The 13,136-nt window shown below is 40.0% G+C and overlaps 1 protein-coding gene across 1 annotated transcript in view; it reads right to left on the reverse strand.

Moving 5' to 3' along the window:
- Positions 1-1,185: 1,185 nt before the first annotated feature.
- The window catches only part of GBAS (glioblastoma amplified sequence), a 22,596-nt gene continuing 10,645 nt past the window's right edge, over positions 1,186-13,136 (reverse strand). The window contains exons 4-10 of the mRNA XM_018571026.1: positions 12,247-12,341; positions 10,718-10,788; positions 7,347-7,487; positions 6,527-6,558; positions 4,393-4,487; positions 2,370-2,453; positions 1,186-1,537 (exon numbers count right to left, since the gene is read on the reverse strand). Of these exons, the coding sequence (XP_018426528.1) occupies positions 1,473-1,537; positions 2,370-2,453; positions 4,393-4,487; positions 6,527-6,558; positions 7,347-7,487; positions 10,718-10,788; positions 12,247-12,341 (583 nt within the window). The 3' untranslated portion in view covers positions 1,186-1,472. The remainder of the gene's footprint in view (positions 1,538-2,369; positions 2,454-4,392; positions 4,488-6,526; positions 6,559-7,346; positions 7,488-10,717; positions 10,789-12,246; positions 12,342-13,136) is intronic.

The following is a 13,136-nucleotide window of genomic DNA, read 5'->3' on the forward strand; positions in this document are numbered from 1 at the left end:
ATGTGGAGGTCGCCTACCCCTGCACTAGGTTATCTGCTAATCAGCAGACTTCATAAACTTCATTTATGTATAGGTGATGAAGACTTGCTGTGCGGAGCTGAATGCAAATCAATGGCCCGACCTTCAATAGGTGTCCTAATGGGTCTGTAAAAATGTAAATAAACACATGAAGAAAATGGGAGCATTTTGTTACAATACATTTTTTTTAGCGTTGGAGAAGGGTGCTATTAGGATCCCTGTCAGATTTTTATTTGTAAGAATAAATGGTCACACACATAAGGTTACAGACCTTGTCATTTAGAAAAGGTCAATATTGCAATGAAAAATTGTCTTTCACCTTACGAAAGGAGGTCATATTGTCTTTGAAACAATGGTGTTTTTATTTTTTGTTTATGCACAATTTTGTCAATGCAGCCACCTTAGTATATTACAAGGTCCCCGCACTTATTGGCATTAAAGGTGAAGTTGCGGGATGGACTATTGTCAGGTTACTATTGCTGAAATGCACCAATGGGACCCTAGTTCCAGTGACAACTTGAAGGCATTTCCCATAACTTGGAGACATTTGAAGAAAAAAAACTGCCAGGGATCTTAACCATTCCCTACTCTATTCCAAATGCATACAAAAATTTTTGGCTTTAAATATTTTTAAACATGAATCCTCCTCTTCTCTTTTTTTTGATAAAGTCTAAGACAAGGAACACGGATAAGTATATGCCCTTACAAACCTGATATTTCAATAGTCCTCATAACCAAGAAATTAGATAAATGTACAGTATATCTTGTATATATTAGGCTAGGTTCACACCTGGGCAACTGCGGACCGTCCGGCAATCGTGCACAAAACCGCACGGATTGCCGTCGCCCACCGCAGCCAATCATGCTGTGGGTGCCATTATTTTCGAATGGCACCCCAGACGGATTGCGAGGTTTCTCACCGCAATTCCGCCCGTGCAATTAAACACGATTGCGGCTAAAAAAAAGCCATGCGTTGTGTGTAGCAAAAAAAAAGAGGTACTTGTACCTTTTTTTTTTTTTTAAGCGATTGCCGTGCAGATGTCACCGCACTGAAATCAATGGGGCCGCGTTGCAACTGCTGTGTGCACCAGCACATGATGGCGCGTCCCGGGTGTCGCAGAGGTGTGAACCTAGCCTAAATGTATATAAATGTCAATTTAGAAGAGCTTCCACTGGCCGAGAAATGAAAAGCAGCACTATTATCACAGAGAGAAAACAGTATGCAGTATGTGTCAGGTCTCAACATTGACAGTGGTTATTACCGGATCAATGGTCACAAAGAAATTAAAACAGATATGAAAACTGGCAGGCCTACATGATTAAACACACACAGAATTATGAATTGCACAAATAATGTTTCTTTTGGGAGTTTGTATATGTTCATTCATTGCTTATGTAATCCACAGAGAAATCTGCCATTGTTGTCAGTTAAGGCACGAGGAGGACACAGTGGATTACTGCAGAGGAGAGCTCTTCAGTGGGATCATAATTCTGGATTCCATCTCCTGTATAAGAGGAACTGAAAAACATAACCTGTTAAAAAAGTGTAACTGCTTCCACTTACAGTGAAAATAACATATACAGGAATAACAGATAAAAGGAAAGGGCCATCCTTGGAAATCAATACACAGCACAGTTTCACGTTCATAAAAACCAGTGTTGACGATATTGGATGGAGCCCGATGGGGGTGCAGAAAGACTAGTTCCCCCATCAGGTCTACTCTTCTAGTGATTAACAGTAGGCAGGGGGCTGATGTCATAGCCAACAGCAGGCTGTATATAAAGCCAAGGAATCCACCCACTGTCTGCTGTCAATCACCAGAGTAGCAGACCTGATGGGGAACTTTCCATCTTATCCCAGCTTCCCCATGTTTTGTTTTCTCCAGGACATGTTTTTTTCCAACTTTGGAAATAGTGTCTTTACTGACGTAATGTAATAATTAAAGCATAACTCCTCCCAAAATTAATTTATTTCAACCTTGTAAACAGGAGGCAGGTTTCATTTCTCTGCTGGCTTCCTACTTCTGTCTGGAAGCCTCTATTGGGCAGACTCACCCCAACAGGCTGAGAGTGGGGCGACATCTCTCTGCCAGGGTACCTGTTAAGATCCAGTAAAGCACCAAACACTGCCAAAAGCCATCCAAATCAAATACATTTGTTTTTAACCGGTAGTATTGCAAGTATTACTAAGTGGATCCTGATGGCGGATTTGCAGCCAGGAAACATAGGTAAAGAACAACCCTTTATTGGAGGAAACAATTCTGGGTATAGCACTACAACCAATAAGCAAGGTAAATTTATTCAATTTTCTAAAACTTTATAGTGTACTTGAAGTTTTTTTTATCTCTTACCAGTATAGTAGACACATTCATCCCAGCCATCTTTCTGCCAGGCTGAATTTCTAATGTCATCCCTGCTCTGCAAGTCATTGTAAGCTAGAAAGAAATAATAGTAAAAGCTAAGAACAAAACAGCAGCCATGAAGTGAATGATTTGATTTTTAATTCCATCATGGATTAAAGAAAGCAAAGATACCCTGCAGTGAAACACACATTTTAACATTTATCTATAAAACCCTTGCTGGCCTAGGCATCCAAAAGCCCTGAGATTGCTACTGGGTGCCACAAGCTTGGACATGATGTCAGCAGCCCCAGTAGACTCAAATCTGGAAGTCTGTAGTATTCCCCTGCACTCCTCTTTTGGCAGCTACATAAACGGTTATGTAGTATGGTCAGCAAAGGGAGTAATTGGATACTGAGTTATTCCTAAGATTTACTAAGAATTACAGGCCTACAATATAAAACAACAAATTGCCATGAAAAACAATGTACCGCTTTGGCATGCTAAAATCCTGTATAATCATACCGCCAGGGAGGTTAAAGAGAACTTTGGTTTTTAAATGTGTAGCAGCCATGCTAATAATGGAAACCATGCTCATCCTCTGGCTTTAAAACATTCTTATTGACCTAGAACAAGTATGCAACTAGTGAAGTTAGGATGCCTAATCTTTATAGTCATTGACCAAGTCAGTAAAGCAGTCCAGTCAGAGACAGACAGGCAACTGGCATTTTCAGAAGGACTTCATCAATGATAGTTAACATATTTCTCTCATGACAGAAAATATCACCTCAACTTCTAGTTGAACTCCAGCTAAGTATGCATATATATCATACCTAATTGGCCCACAGGGGTCCTGTAAGCCGAAGCTACTACAGTACTGGCCGTAATCTTACAGGTCCTGTAGTGCGCTGTGTGCCTTCCCATCCGCTGTGAAAACACAGTGGGTCTCTCCCGCAGCACAACAGCCATTCAGAGAACATCTAGTATTTTTATCAATACAAGGCATTCTCTGAGTGGACAGGTCAGGATTGGCTCAGTGATGTCAGGATTGGCTCCTTATCCAATCAAGAAAACTTTGTATTCTTGAAATAAAAAATACTAGGTGTTCTCTGAATGGACACTGTGCCGAGCAAGTGGCCCCGTGTTTGTAGAGCAGAGGGGAAACCACTCAGCACAGCACAGTACCAGGACCCAGAAGATTGCAGCCAGCTCTGTAGTATCTTCGGCTACTATAGTGCTTCAGAGGATCCCCCGCAGCTGATCAGGTATGACATGTGCATACTTACATTGGGCCAAGCTGGTCCAATATAAGTATGCATAATAAGTTTTACCTGGAGTTCAGCTTTCACATGATGCATACACTAGTACATCATTTAGAAATATGTCTTATAAACCCTAAACCAAAAAAGTAATCGTTTTCATGGCTCCTGCGAGACAGCTGAAGCTATGAAAGCAGGAAATTGGCACTTAGGCATACATCTTTGGCTGATCAAGTGACATCAGGGGTTGCACTATGACATACATTTTTAAAGCTGTAGGTAATCCTGTAGTATCTATAAGAGTACTCTAGTAACTATAAGGCCTCATTCACACTGCCGCATTTAAGCATGTATTGTCCAATATGCAGCATATGCAAATAAATGGCTCCATACACATAGCTACGTATGGAGCCGTATATTTGCGAAGCGTAAAAATGCGCAAAAATAGAATGGAACCGAGATGCGTCCGGGCAGCGTATTTACGCGCATATAAGCACGTACCTGCGTACAGTTCATTAACATTTCAATTACGAATGATGCATTGTGGGATTGCAAATAGTGCACGCACATACGCTCGTATATACACGCATGTACGCGTATACGCAATATACAATTTTGCTCTTGCGTTGTGTGTGAATGAGGCCTTAGTCTATGCAGATATCGTTAATGTGATTACTCAGGTATTATGTGTGCAGAGCATTAAAGAACTTATATACAATATACAAAAAAAATGGCATGACAAATAGTTTGGCCTTGTTGATGCAAAAGATGTTTACCCCACAAATGATGGACCATGTACAGTTGTCCAATCTGGGAGAAAAAGCCAGCAACAGCTTCACTGTTGTCCTGTCGATACCTAATGGCACGTGCCCTGCCAAACAAAGAAAAATGCTGGTGAAACCTCAACATTAAAAATTCCTTCCATTATTCAAGCCTGTGCACATGCTCTATTTTAGATAAGTTAAATTCAATGCAGTGTACCAAGCTCAGTTCTGCATGAAGGGTTTATTTAAAGCAACATGCAGAGTTTCAGTGATGAAGAGAATTCAAAGTGAGTGTTCCAGTGTAAGACAACAGTACTCTAAAACCTTATCATCCTGTTGGAGTTAGTCAACCCTCAGAAGAGACTGATATTTACTTTTAAACTACTGTGAATGGAGCACAAACCAAAAAGTACATAGAAAGGTGCAGACAGAGTACCCATATACACAAACGGCAACAGAATGCAAACTGCAACATTAACGGAGGAACAAAATCACATACTTTAGTTAAACAATTGCCACATATAACTAAAGCCATAATCTGCCGAGCCAGAGTCTGCAAACCTAGGACAGTCCTCCTAATGTTAGATATTGTTTGCCGATTCCATTTACTTTTTGTAGTGCTACAGGTTTAATGCCTTAGCCATACACAAACTATCAAAACGTCATACTCCAATTTTGCAAATACTGGGCACACTGTATATTGTATGCCAATTATAGAATTCCATCAAAATCCTGAAGACCACCCCATACTAAATAGCCGAGTTATTATTGAAGTCATTACTCTGCTTTAGATTGTAACGTGGAATAGACATTGCACCTTAAAGTATTTTAATGAATTGTCATCTCTTGCACATTATGCATCGACATGTCCTTGCCAAAAACTGGAGATACTTTTAGCGATATATAAGGCCCTTGGTGGCATGGAATAGAGACCAGTAGGGGAGGATTACTCAAAAATACCAAAACTTAGAGCTCATCTAAAGCCAAAACCTTTTTTTCAGTTTTGGATAGAGTTATGCTGGGCACACACCTAACAACCATCGCAAGACTTTTGTCTTGTGATGGTTGTAAGGTAATTAAAAAACGTACGATCTGCCTATCTTGTACAGGCAGATCGTACTTGCGATGATCGCAAGCCGCGCCCCCTGAGGGGCGGGCTTTTGATGACCACAATGCTGAACGGGCAGTGTGCGCTTGCGCACACCGACCCGTGCGGCATTTATCTTACGAACAGGCCACACAACCGTACGATTCTCGGCGGGTTTTCGAACATGTTCCTAAGATAAAAGTTGTGCAACCTTACAGTATAAAGGTGCCCATACACCTTACAATTATCTGCAGATTTTTTGTGGTCAGATGGAAAAATTGCAACAGATTGGCCCAGGTGGAGATTACTCCATCCACACAGTGTAGCGTAGATGGAGGAATCTGTTGCACCTTTTCCATCTGACCATAGACAATCTGCAGATAATTGTAAGGTGTATGGTCAGCTTTAGAGGTCGCACGCCTTCCACACACCTTGCGATAATCGTATGATCGCAGGATTTCCCACGATTATCGTACGATTATTGCAAGGTGTGTGGGCACCTTAAGAAAGGGTTAGCAACCCCATCTGATTTTTATTGCCATCTATGACCATAGGTTTAACCTCTATTTATCCTAGTAATCATTGTCACCAGGACTGACAGTGAAGGAAAATCTAATTTTTAAAGCAGTCATTGGAACAGGAATAGATGGGAAATCTTAAAATAGGTACACTTGTTGAAGTAACTAAGAGTCTAAGAGCATTTCCTTCACTTTTGAGGGATTTGATGTCTGTGCAGTTTCGAAATCCCCTTAATAGAATACAGGCAGCAAAAAAAAAAACTGAAGAGTAGGGGATGATTAAAACCCCTATCAAAAAAAAAAAAGTATGGGTTTTAGATATACTTGACTTCATATATGAGTAAATATATCTAAATAGATATACTTTATACCCTTATCAAAACCCATCAAATGTTTTTTGCTTAGTACAAATAAGAACATTTGACATAGTGATATTATTAAGAATTAAACAATTAAAAGGTTACCATATCCTATAGTCTTAAATAAAGTGCCTTAAATATAAGTGATCAACAGATACAAGTCTAACAGGTTGCGTCCTTACCAGTGGTTTCCCCATTCAATCATAGTTCCAGGCTGGAAGAGAAAAAAAGCATGTCCCATGTAGCACAATGGAAATGTATGGAGGAAAGAGCTAAACATGTAACCTAGTTAAATCAGTCTTATTTTGATTTACAAAATGTGTTACATGCCAGCAGCAAGATGCAGTTGTCAGAAAATGAATATGATCTGCTATAGCCCAAGCTGACATCAGGTTCCTCTACTGGTAAATGCTAGCCTCTCAGTATTTTACTAAATCTTACCTTATTCATAAACAGAACATCATGCTTAAAAAACTGACATCAGCATGCTAGGTACTATACATAAAAGGGGTTATTGAGTAGGAAACTCTCAACCTTACCACTTAGTGTGAAGGACTCACAGTTATGTCAATCACGGCTATCATTATGATGCTTGTATGAGAATAAAAGCTGGGCCTAGTCCAGTTTCAAGACAGCGCTCAAAAAGGGGGATCAAAGGACACTGTAGGACCACTATTAAATGGCCTCGGGAGCTACAACCTCAGAGGTGAACAGAAACCTGATGTATTACTAACATAGTAAACAGTAGATATTCAGTATAGCATCACATACAAATATAATTTACATCTATCGTGTTACAAATCAAGCACAACTATTGCTCTGAAATCTAGCACTGTATCTTATAGGCTCACAGACTTTCTAAAAGACACAGCAAAATCCTGGCAATAGTACACTAGTACGTCCTTCAGCCGCCATACTGTAGGCATATTTGCCGGCATTAACACCATTAAGACAAGTACAAACATTGACTATGCATTATTTTATGAAAAAAAAACAACTAACCCTCAGCTGATAGGACCTCAGTTCATAAATGTTGGGTCCTGGTCTTGGGACAGGTTCATTCCAGAAGCTAAACTCCAGAAGCAGCTGATTTTTACGAGACAGCAACATGGCACCTCGTTCTTTGCGAAACTCGGTAAACTCCTTGAAAGGAGAGAGGAAAAACAACATAAATATGTAATTTAAAAAAAACAAAACATGAACGGAGCATACAAAAAAAGTGGAGGTGAATAATGTAATTTACTAACAAGCCAGGTTCTTGCTTACCTATTCTAGTCAACTCTAGAATCAAATGACTGTTGGCATCTGATTGGGCAGCACTGCCCTGTTTTTTTTTGTTTTAGTCCAATATTAGTAAAATTAGTGAATTCAATCAAAAATAGTAGCAGTGGGCAGTGTGGGATTGAAAAAACATGACTTTCGTTAAGTTAATTAAGGTACACAGGATTCAGTTATTCTGATATTGTTATAGGCTATACTGCCACCTACAGGAAGGTTTGGATATTGGTAAACAAAAAGCCATTGTCCAGCCAGGTATAGCCCCTCCCAGAATGCTTAATTTTAGTAGAAAACAGTATCTAGGAGTAGATCCTCAATACAGAGTGATGGGATTTGTGTCCCACAATGAACTTCAGGAAACCGGCTGCTTTGGGCACAAGGTCCTTTAGGCAGCTCTTTTAGCTGCAGGCTAACCCCCACCCTCCAAGTATTATTCTGTTTATTATGTTGCCCTGTTACTCTTTTGTTTGCTATCCCAATTGTATAAGAATAAATGAAACCTGTATCCCTTAATGAACAAGAAAGAAAAACAGGATTTTAGCACGTAAGGTACAAGGTAGGGATGCACCGATACAAGCATCGGTATCGGCGGCGATACCGAGTATTTGCATGAGTACAGGTGTCTGTATGTTGACAGATATGAGACTCATTGGAAAGTTGAATATAATTGACAAAAACGTCACCACAAAAATGTAAGGTTGACGGCAAAAGCTCTAAGTGATCAACAACACAAGGGTTGGTAAGGACTGTAGCTCAATCTGTTGACATGAGCTGAGACCACCCCTCCAAGATCTGACACACAGACATTACAGCTATGGCAGGTTGCATAGCACGGCCTGCTACCAAAAATAAGGATTTGGAAAGGGCTACCAAACATTTATCAGTGGGACCCTTAAACAATGGAGCATCCTCGATAGGTAAAATCAGTGTTTTATTAAGGCAGGATATGGCCCAATCCAAAACCCCCATGAAACGGATATACTGTACAGTATATCTCCGTACACAACAAGTTGAAGTAAGATTACCGCTAAAACTTTCATAGCCTTGGGACCTTTTAGGGATGCCAGACTGATGACAGCACTAGTAGAAGCTACAGGCTGCACCAGTTGAAATGTAGCCGCGCATTATCGATAAGAGCCAATATGGTATCTTTCGCCTGGGAGCGATTTCAGCTGACATACTGTAGGCTCCGCAGAAACAAACTAATCCAACAAAGACCTAAAAGACCCTTGTTAGGACAGTACATGCTGGCACCGTCTTTTCATTCTGGAGGGTGGCTACTTTTGTACCCCATGGTCTCTGTGTGTGTTGTAAAGTAGCCACCGCTCCAAACTCACGCCTGTGATGGACTACAATCTCAATACAAATGATAAAACTAAATGTGAGATTGTAGTCCATCATTAGAGCAAGCTTGAAGTAACCACCCTCCAGAAGGAAGGACACTGTCAGCATGAATTTATAGATGATTTGGAGATCTACAGCCGAGTGATCCACAAATAAGGTTTTTTTAATAGTTCGGGTACTTGGAAGCATTTTTAAAATGTAACTCCCGAGTTTAGTGCCACTTTAAGCGGGAGGTTAGTAGCCAAAAGTGACAGTTCTTTGTAGTCGCCAGCAAGGACTAACTGAGGTGTAAAACATGTGTCTCTTGCAGATAGTGGTAATGGCGGGAAGAAACTATTTCATACTGAATGAAAAAAGGCAGGATAGAGAGGAGAGTGAGTGCATAACACTAAAACTAATGATGATGCATTCAACTTCTCAGTGTGTTAACACTTCACACAGAAAGTGATGAAATAGGGGAGTAATGGTGGCGTATAATGTTACCAATTAGTATAGTAGCTCCTGATGCTTAGCCCAAAAGGCATACTAATAGGAGTCTTCAAAGACTGGGTTATACCTGAGGCTGTGCCACAGCTCTAAACCTGAAATGTATTCTGTGGCTAACACAGTACCCGAAGGTCTGGAAAGAGCCACTGGGAGAGCCCAATGCCTGAAGGGCACAATTCAGACAAGCCCCGCAATTTTCAGACCAGCAGTGTCCAGGTATGGCCTTCAAGGCATCACTGAGGATTAGCTGATCCAGATAGCTGCATAAATAGCCCAGCTCAGCAGCTTGTAGATGATGCTTTGAGTGAAGAAAAAATATCTTGAGTATAAATAAAATAGCTAATAAAAAAACAGGTAAACTTTTCTCAATAGAGGAAAAGCATCCAACCCTCCTAGAACACTGGCATAAACTGAAGCAAGCTGTGAGTGTAAAGGATTACACCTGGCTGACCATCTGCTTTTTTTATTTTTTATTTGCCGGTGTCCAAATCCTAAGCAGCAGTATAACCCAATTATATCAGAATAACCACATTCTGTGCTTCTTATTGAACGATAAGGAAAAAAAAAATCACTGTTTAAAAGGGGTGTTTGTTAATGTGGTATACCTATTTGTTTGAGCTAGTAATATTACTTAAGGGCAGCATTACAAAGAAGACACATTAGCATAAATGTATTGTGACATCTCACACCCCCACTTCAGAGTCCCCAAAGGTCCTATGAAAATTGACTTTCTGAATGGTGATTTGAGCAAAGGCTTTTCAGGCACCACAAATGACAATGACTAGTCCTGTCGCTAGGTTTCCTAGGCACCAAGCACTGCCACTATTCATACTTGGAAATTATATTCCTTCAGCTTTGGAAGAGAGGGTGAGGAGTTGGGTGAAATATCACGAACGAGGTATGCTCTGGCACCTTACGGTGCATCTTGTTAAATGCTGTCACCTTTCGCTAATGTCAGCATCATGTTTCTGGAAATGACGGGTCAACTAATGATTTATTTTTGCTACAGACAGCCATAAGATCTGTTCAGCACATGCTTCTTAAAAAGAGCAAATATCAACACTGATTGTTTTTGCTGTTATGTAATTTTTATGACTATTACTCTTACGGATTGATCCTGCACTGTAAAAAGCAGACACAGAGGGGCTATAGCACTTACATTATACACAAATACCAGAAGCAGAACCTTGCCCAAAAGAGCTTACAGTCTGAAGAACAGTAAACACAATAAAAAAATCACAATATAGTACTAATGGAAGGCTTACCTTATTTTTCCGGAGCTTACTCATCACCTCCGTCAGTGCTGGATATCCTCCCTCGTACCTCCACAAGTGAACTGAAATGTAACAAAGTAATAAAAGTCTGTCCACAACATATTCTATTGGGATTGGCAGAATTATTTCAGACAGTAGCTGATAGTTATATTAACCCCTTCGTGACTGACGACGTACAGTGTACGTCGCCAGCATCGGGGCTGTTTAAACAGACTCAGGGTGACTTTTGCCGCCGGGACTCTGTTTAAACTTGTAGAGCCGACTGTCGGCTTTACAACAGAAGCGATCCTGGCGACTCACCTGTCGCCAGATCGCTTCTGCGTCCCGAAGAAGGGGCAGTGCCCCATTATGAACACTAAACTATTTGCATAGCATGTCTGTTAAGCTGTGTTTTTCTGCACACCACCGCATATGTATGGTGTGAACAGGGCACATAGAAAACAATTGCTTTCTATGTACCTTGTTGACACTACACATATGAAATGGTGTGAAGAAAAAAAAAGCTCAATGGACATGGTACGAGCAAGCCCTTAATCCTTTCACCGCCACTGCCTTAACTACTACGATGGGAACAGAAGCGACATGTTGACAAAACACATCAGGATGGCGAGTGGGGACTTAAGAGCCACCAGTTACCGACTAGGAGAGCCATGTCTTTTGGACGCCTGATGTTTCCATTAAGAGCGCCCGTCGCTCATTAAAGTGCTATCACATACGGGGCTTATCAGCCTCTTTTTGATAGCAATAAAGATAAATAGAAAAAAATTTAAAGTTTAAAATAAAAAAAAATTATAAAATAAACAAACATTTTTTAAAGCCTCTCTAAAGACTCTAAATTGATGAACTGTAAAAAGACTTTTAAAGTATTGTAGTTTGTTCGTGGGAGGCATATGCAGTGGAGTCTTGACATAAATGACATCCATCTACTTGACTCATTTTTTATGTTTTACAGAAAATTTGGAAATTTTTATTATTGTAAATAATACTAAAATTAAAAATCAAATTTTTTGAAAATGTATTGTTGTTGATAAGTGAATATCATACACCATAAAAAATGTAGCTGCAATCATTTTATTCTACAGGGGCACTGCTTTTAGAAAATGTGTAATATGTTGGGGTTTTAAGGTTTTCATGTGAAAAATGTAAATTGTTTTCGATTTTGACCAGTGTTAGTTTTGAAAACGTAGTTTTGTTGTAAAAGGCCACACAGAAAAAACAGTAAATACAATGTAACAATACATTGTTGCATTGCATTACTCAGTGACAATCTGCAAGTTTTACACAAGGGTAGCTGCATTTTGACAGCGTATTCCCGGCTGTCATTTTGACATCCAGTAATTCCCGTTAATAACAGTGAAGGAGTGGTGACAGAGGGAGGGGAGTTGAACTTAGGAGATACGCCCTATAAACTTTGATGAACTTTGTTAGGGCATATTCTCTATATTTAGGGTGCTCAAGTGGCCAGATAAGCAATTCATTATTAAACTAATGCTGATGCTGCTGGTGTTTATTGCACTTACCTGCCTGATCTTGTTCTCCATACCATGTATTCCAAGTCCCCACTAGTGTACATGGATACTCTTCTCCTGCATGGATCTTTGGCAACACCTCTTCGCTTAAATATAACAAAAAGTAAAACATTTCATTAAAACAATTTACAGAAGGTAATTGCACCAATATGAACTTGTAATATGAATATGCACTTCTAACAGAATAATTTAGTGTTGTACATTATGTTTTATTTGCATCATTTTTCATTCATATAGTAAATGTTGTTTAGCAGAAAAAGGTTAGTACCTTTGTTTTTAATTTCGGCCTTTGTTCTTGCTGGAGGGGACCTTTTTGTGTGGTCACGGGGCTGTGACTGGAGAACTCCCTGCCGGTAGAAGCACATAAGCAAAGGGGTGGGATGCTGCAACGTCATTGAACTTATATGGCCACATGGATATATTTGTAAATTACAATTACCTAATATGGCCATGTTGCCATATAAGTTCAATTACAGTGGGGCAAAAAAGTATTTAGTCAGCCACCAATTGTGCAAGTTCTCCCACTTAAAAAGATGAGAGAGGCCTGTAATTGGCATCATAGGTAGACCTCAACTGTGAGAGACAAAATGAGAAAACAAATCCAGACAAATCACATTGGCTGATTTGGAACAAATTTATTTGCAAATTATGGTGGAAAATAAGTATTTGGTCACCTACAAACAAGCAAGAGTTCTGGCTCTCGCAGACCTGTACCTTCTTCTTTAAGAGGCTCCTCTGTCCTGCACTCATTACCTGTATCAATGGCACCTGTTTGAACTTATCAGTATAAAAGACACCTGTCCACAACCTCAAACAGTCACACTCCAAACTCCACTATGGTGAAGACCAAAGAGCTGTCGAAGGACACCAGAAACAAAATT

The sequence above is a fragment of the Nanorana parkeri genome, unplaced genomic scaffold, assembly GCF_000935625.1.
Source record: "Nanorana parkeri isolate BGI_ZX_2015 unplaced genomic scaffold, ASM93562v1 scaffold1654, whole genome shotgun sequence".
Taxonomy (NCBI): Eukaryota; Metazoa; Chordata; class Amphibia; order Anura; family Dicroglossidae; genus Nanorana; species Nanorana parkeri.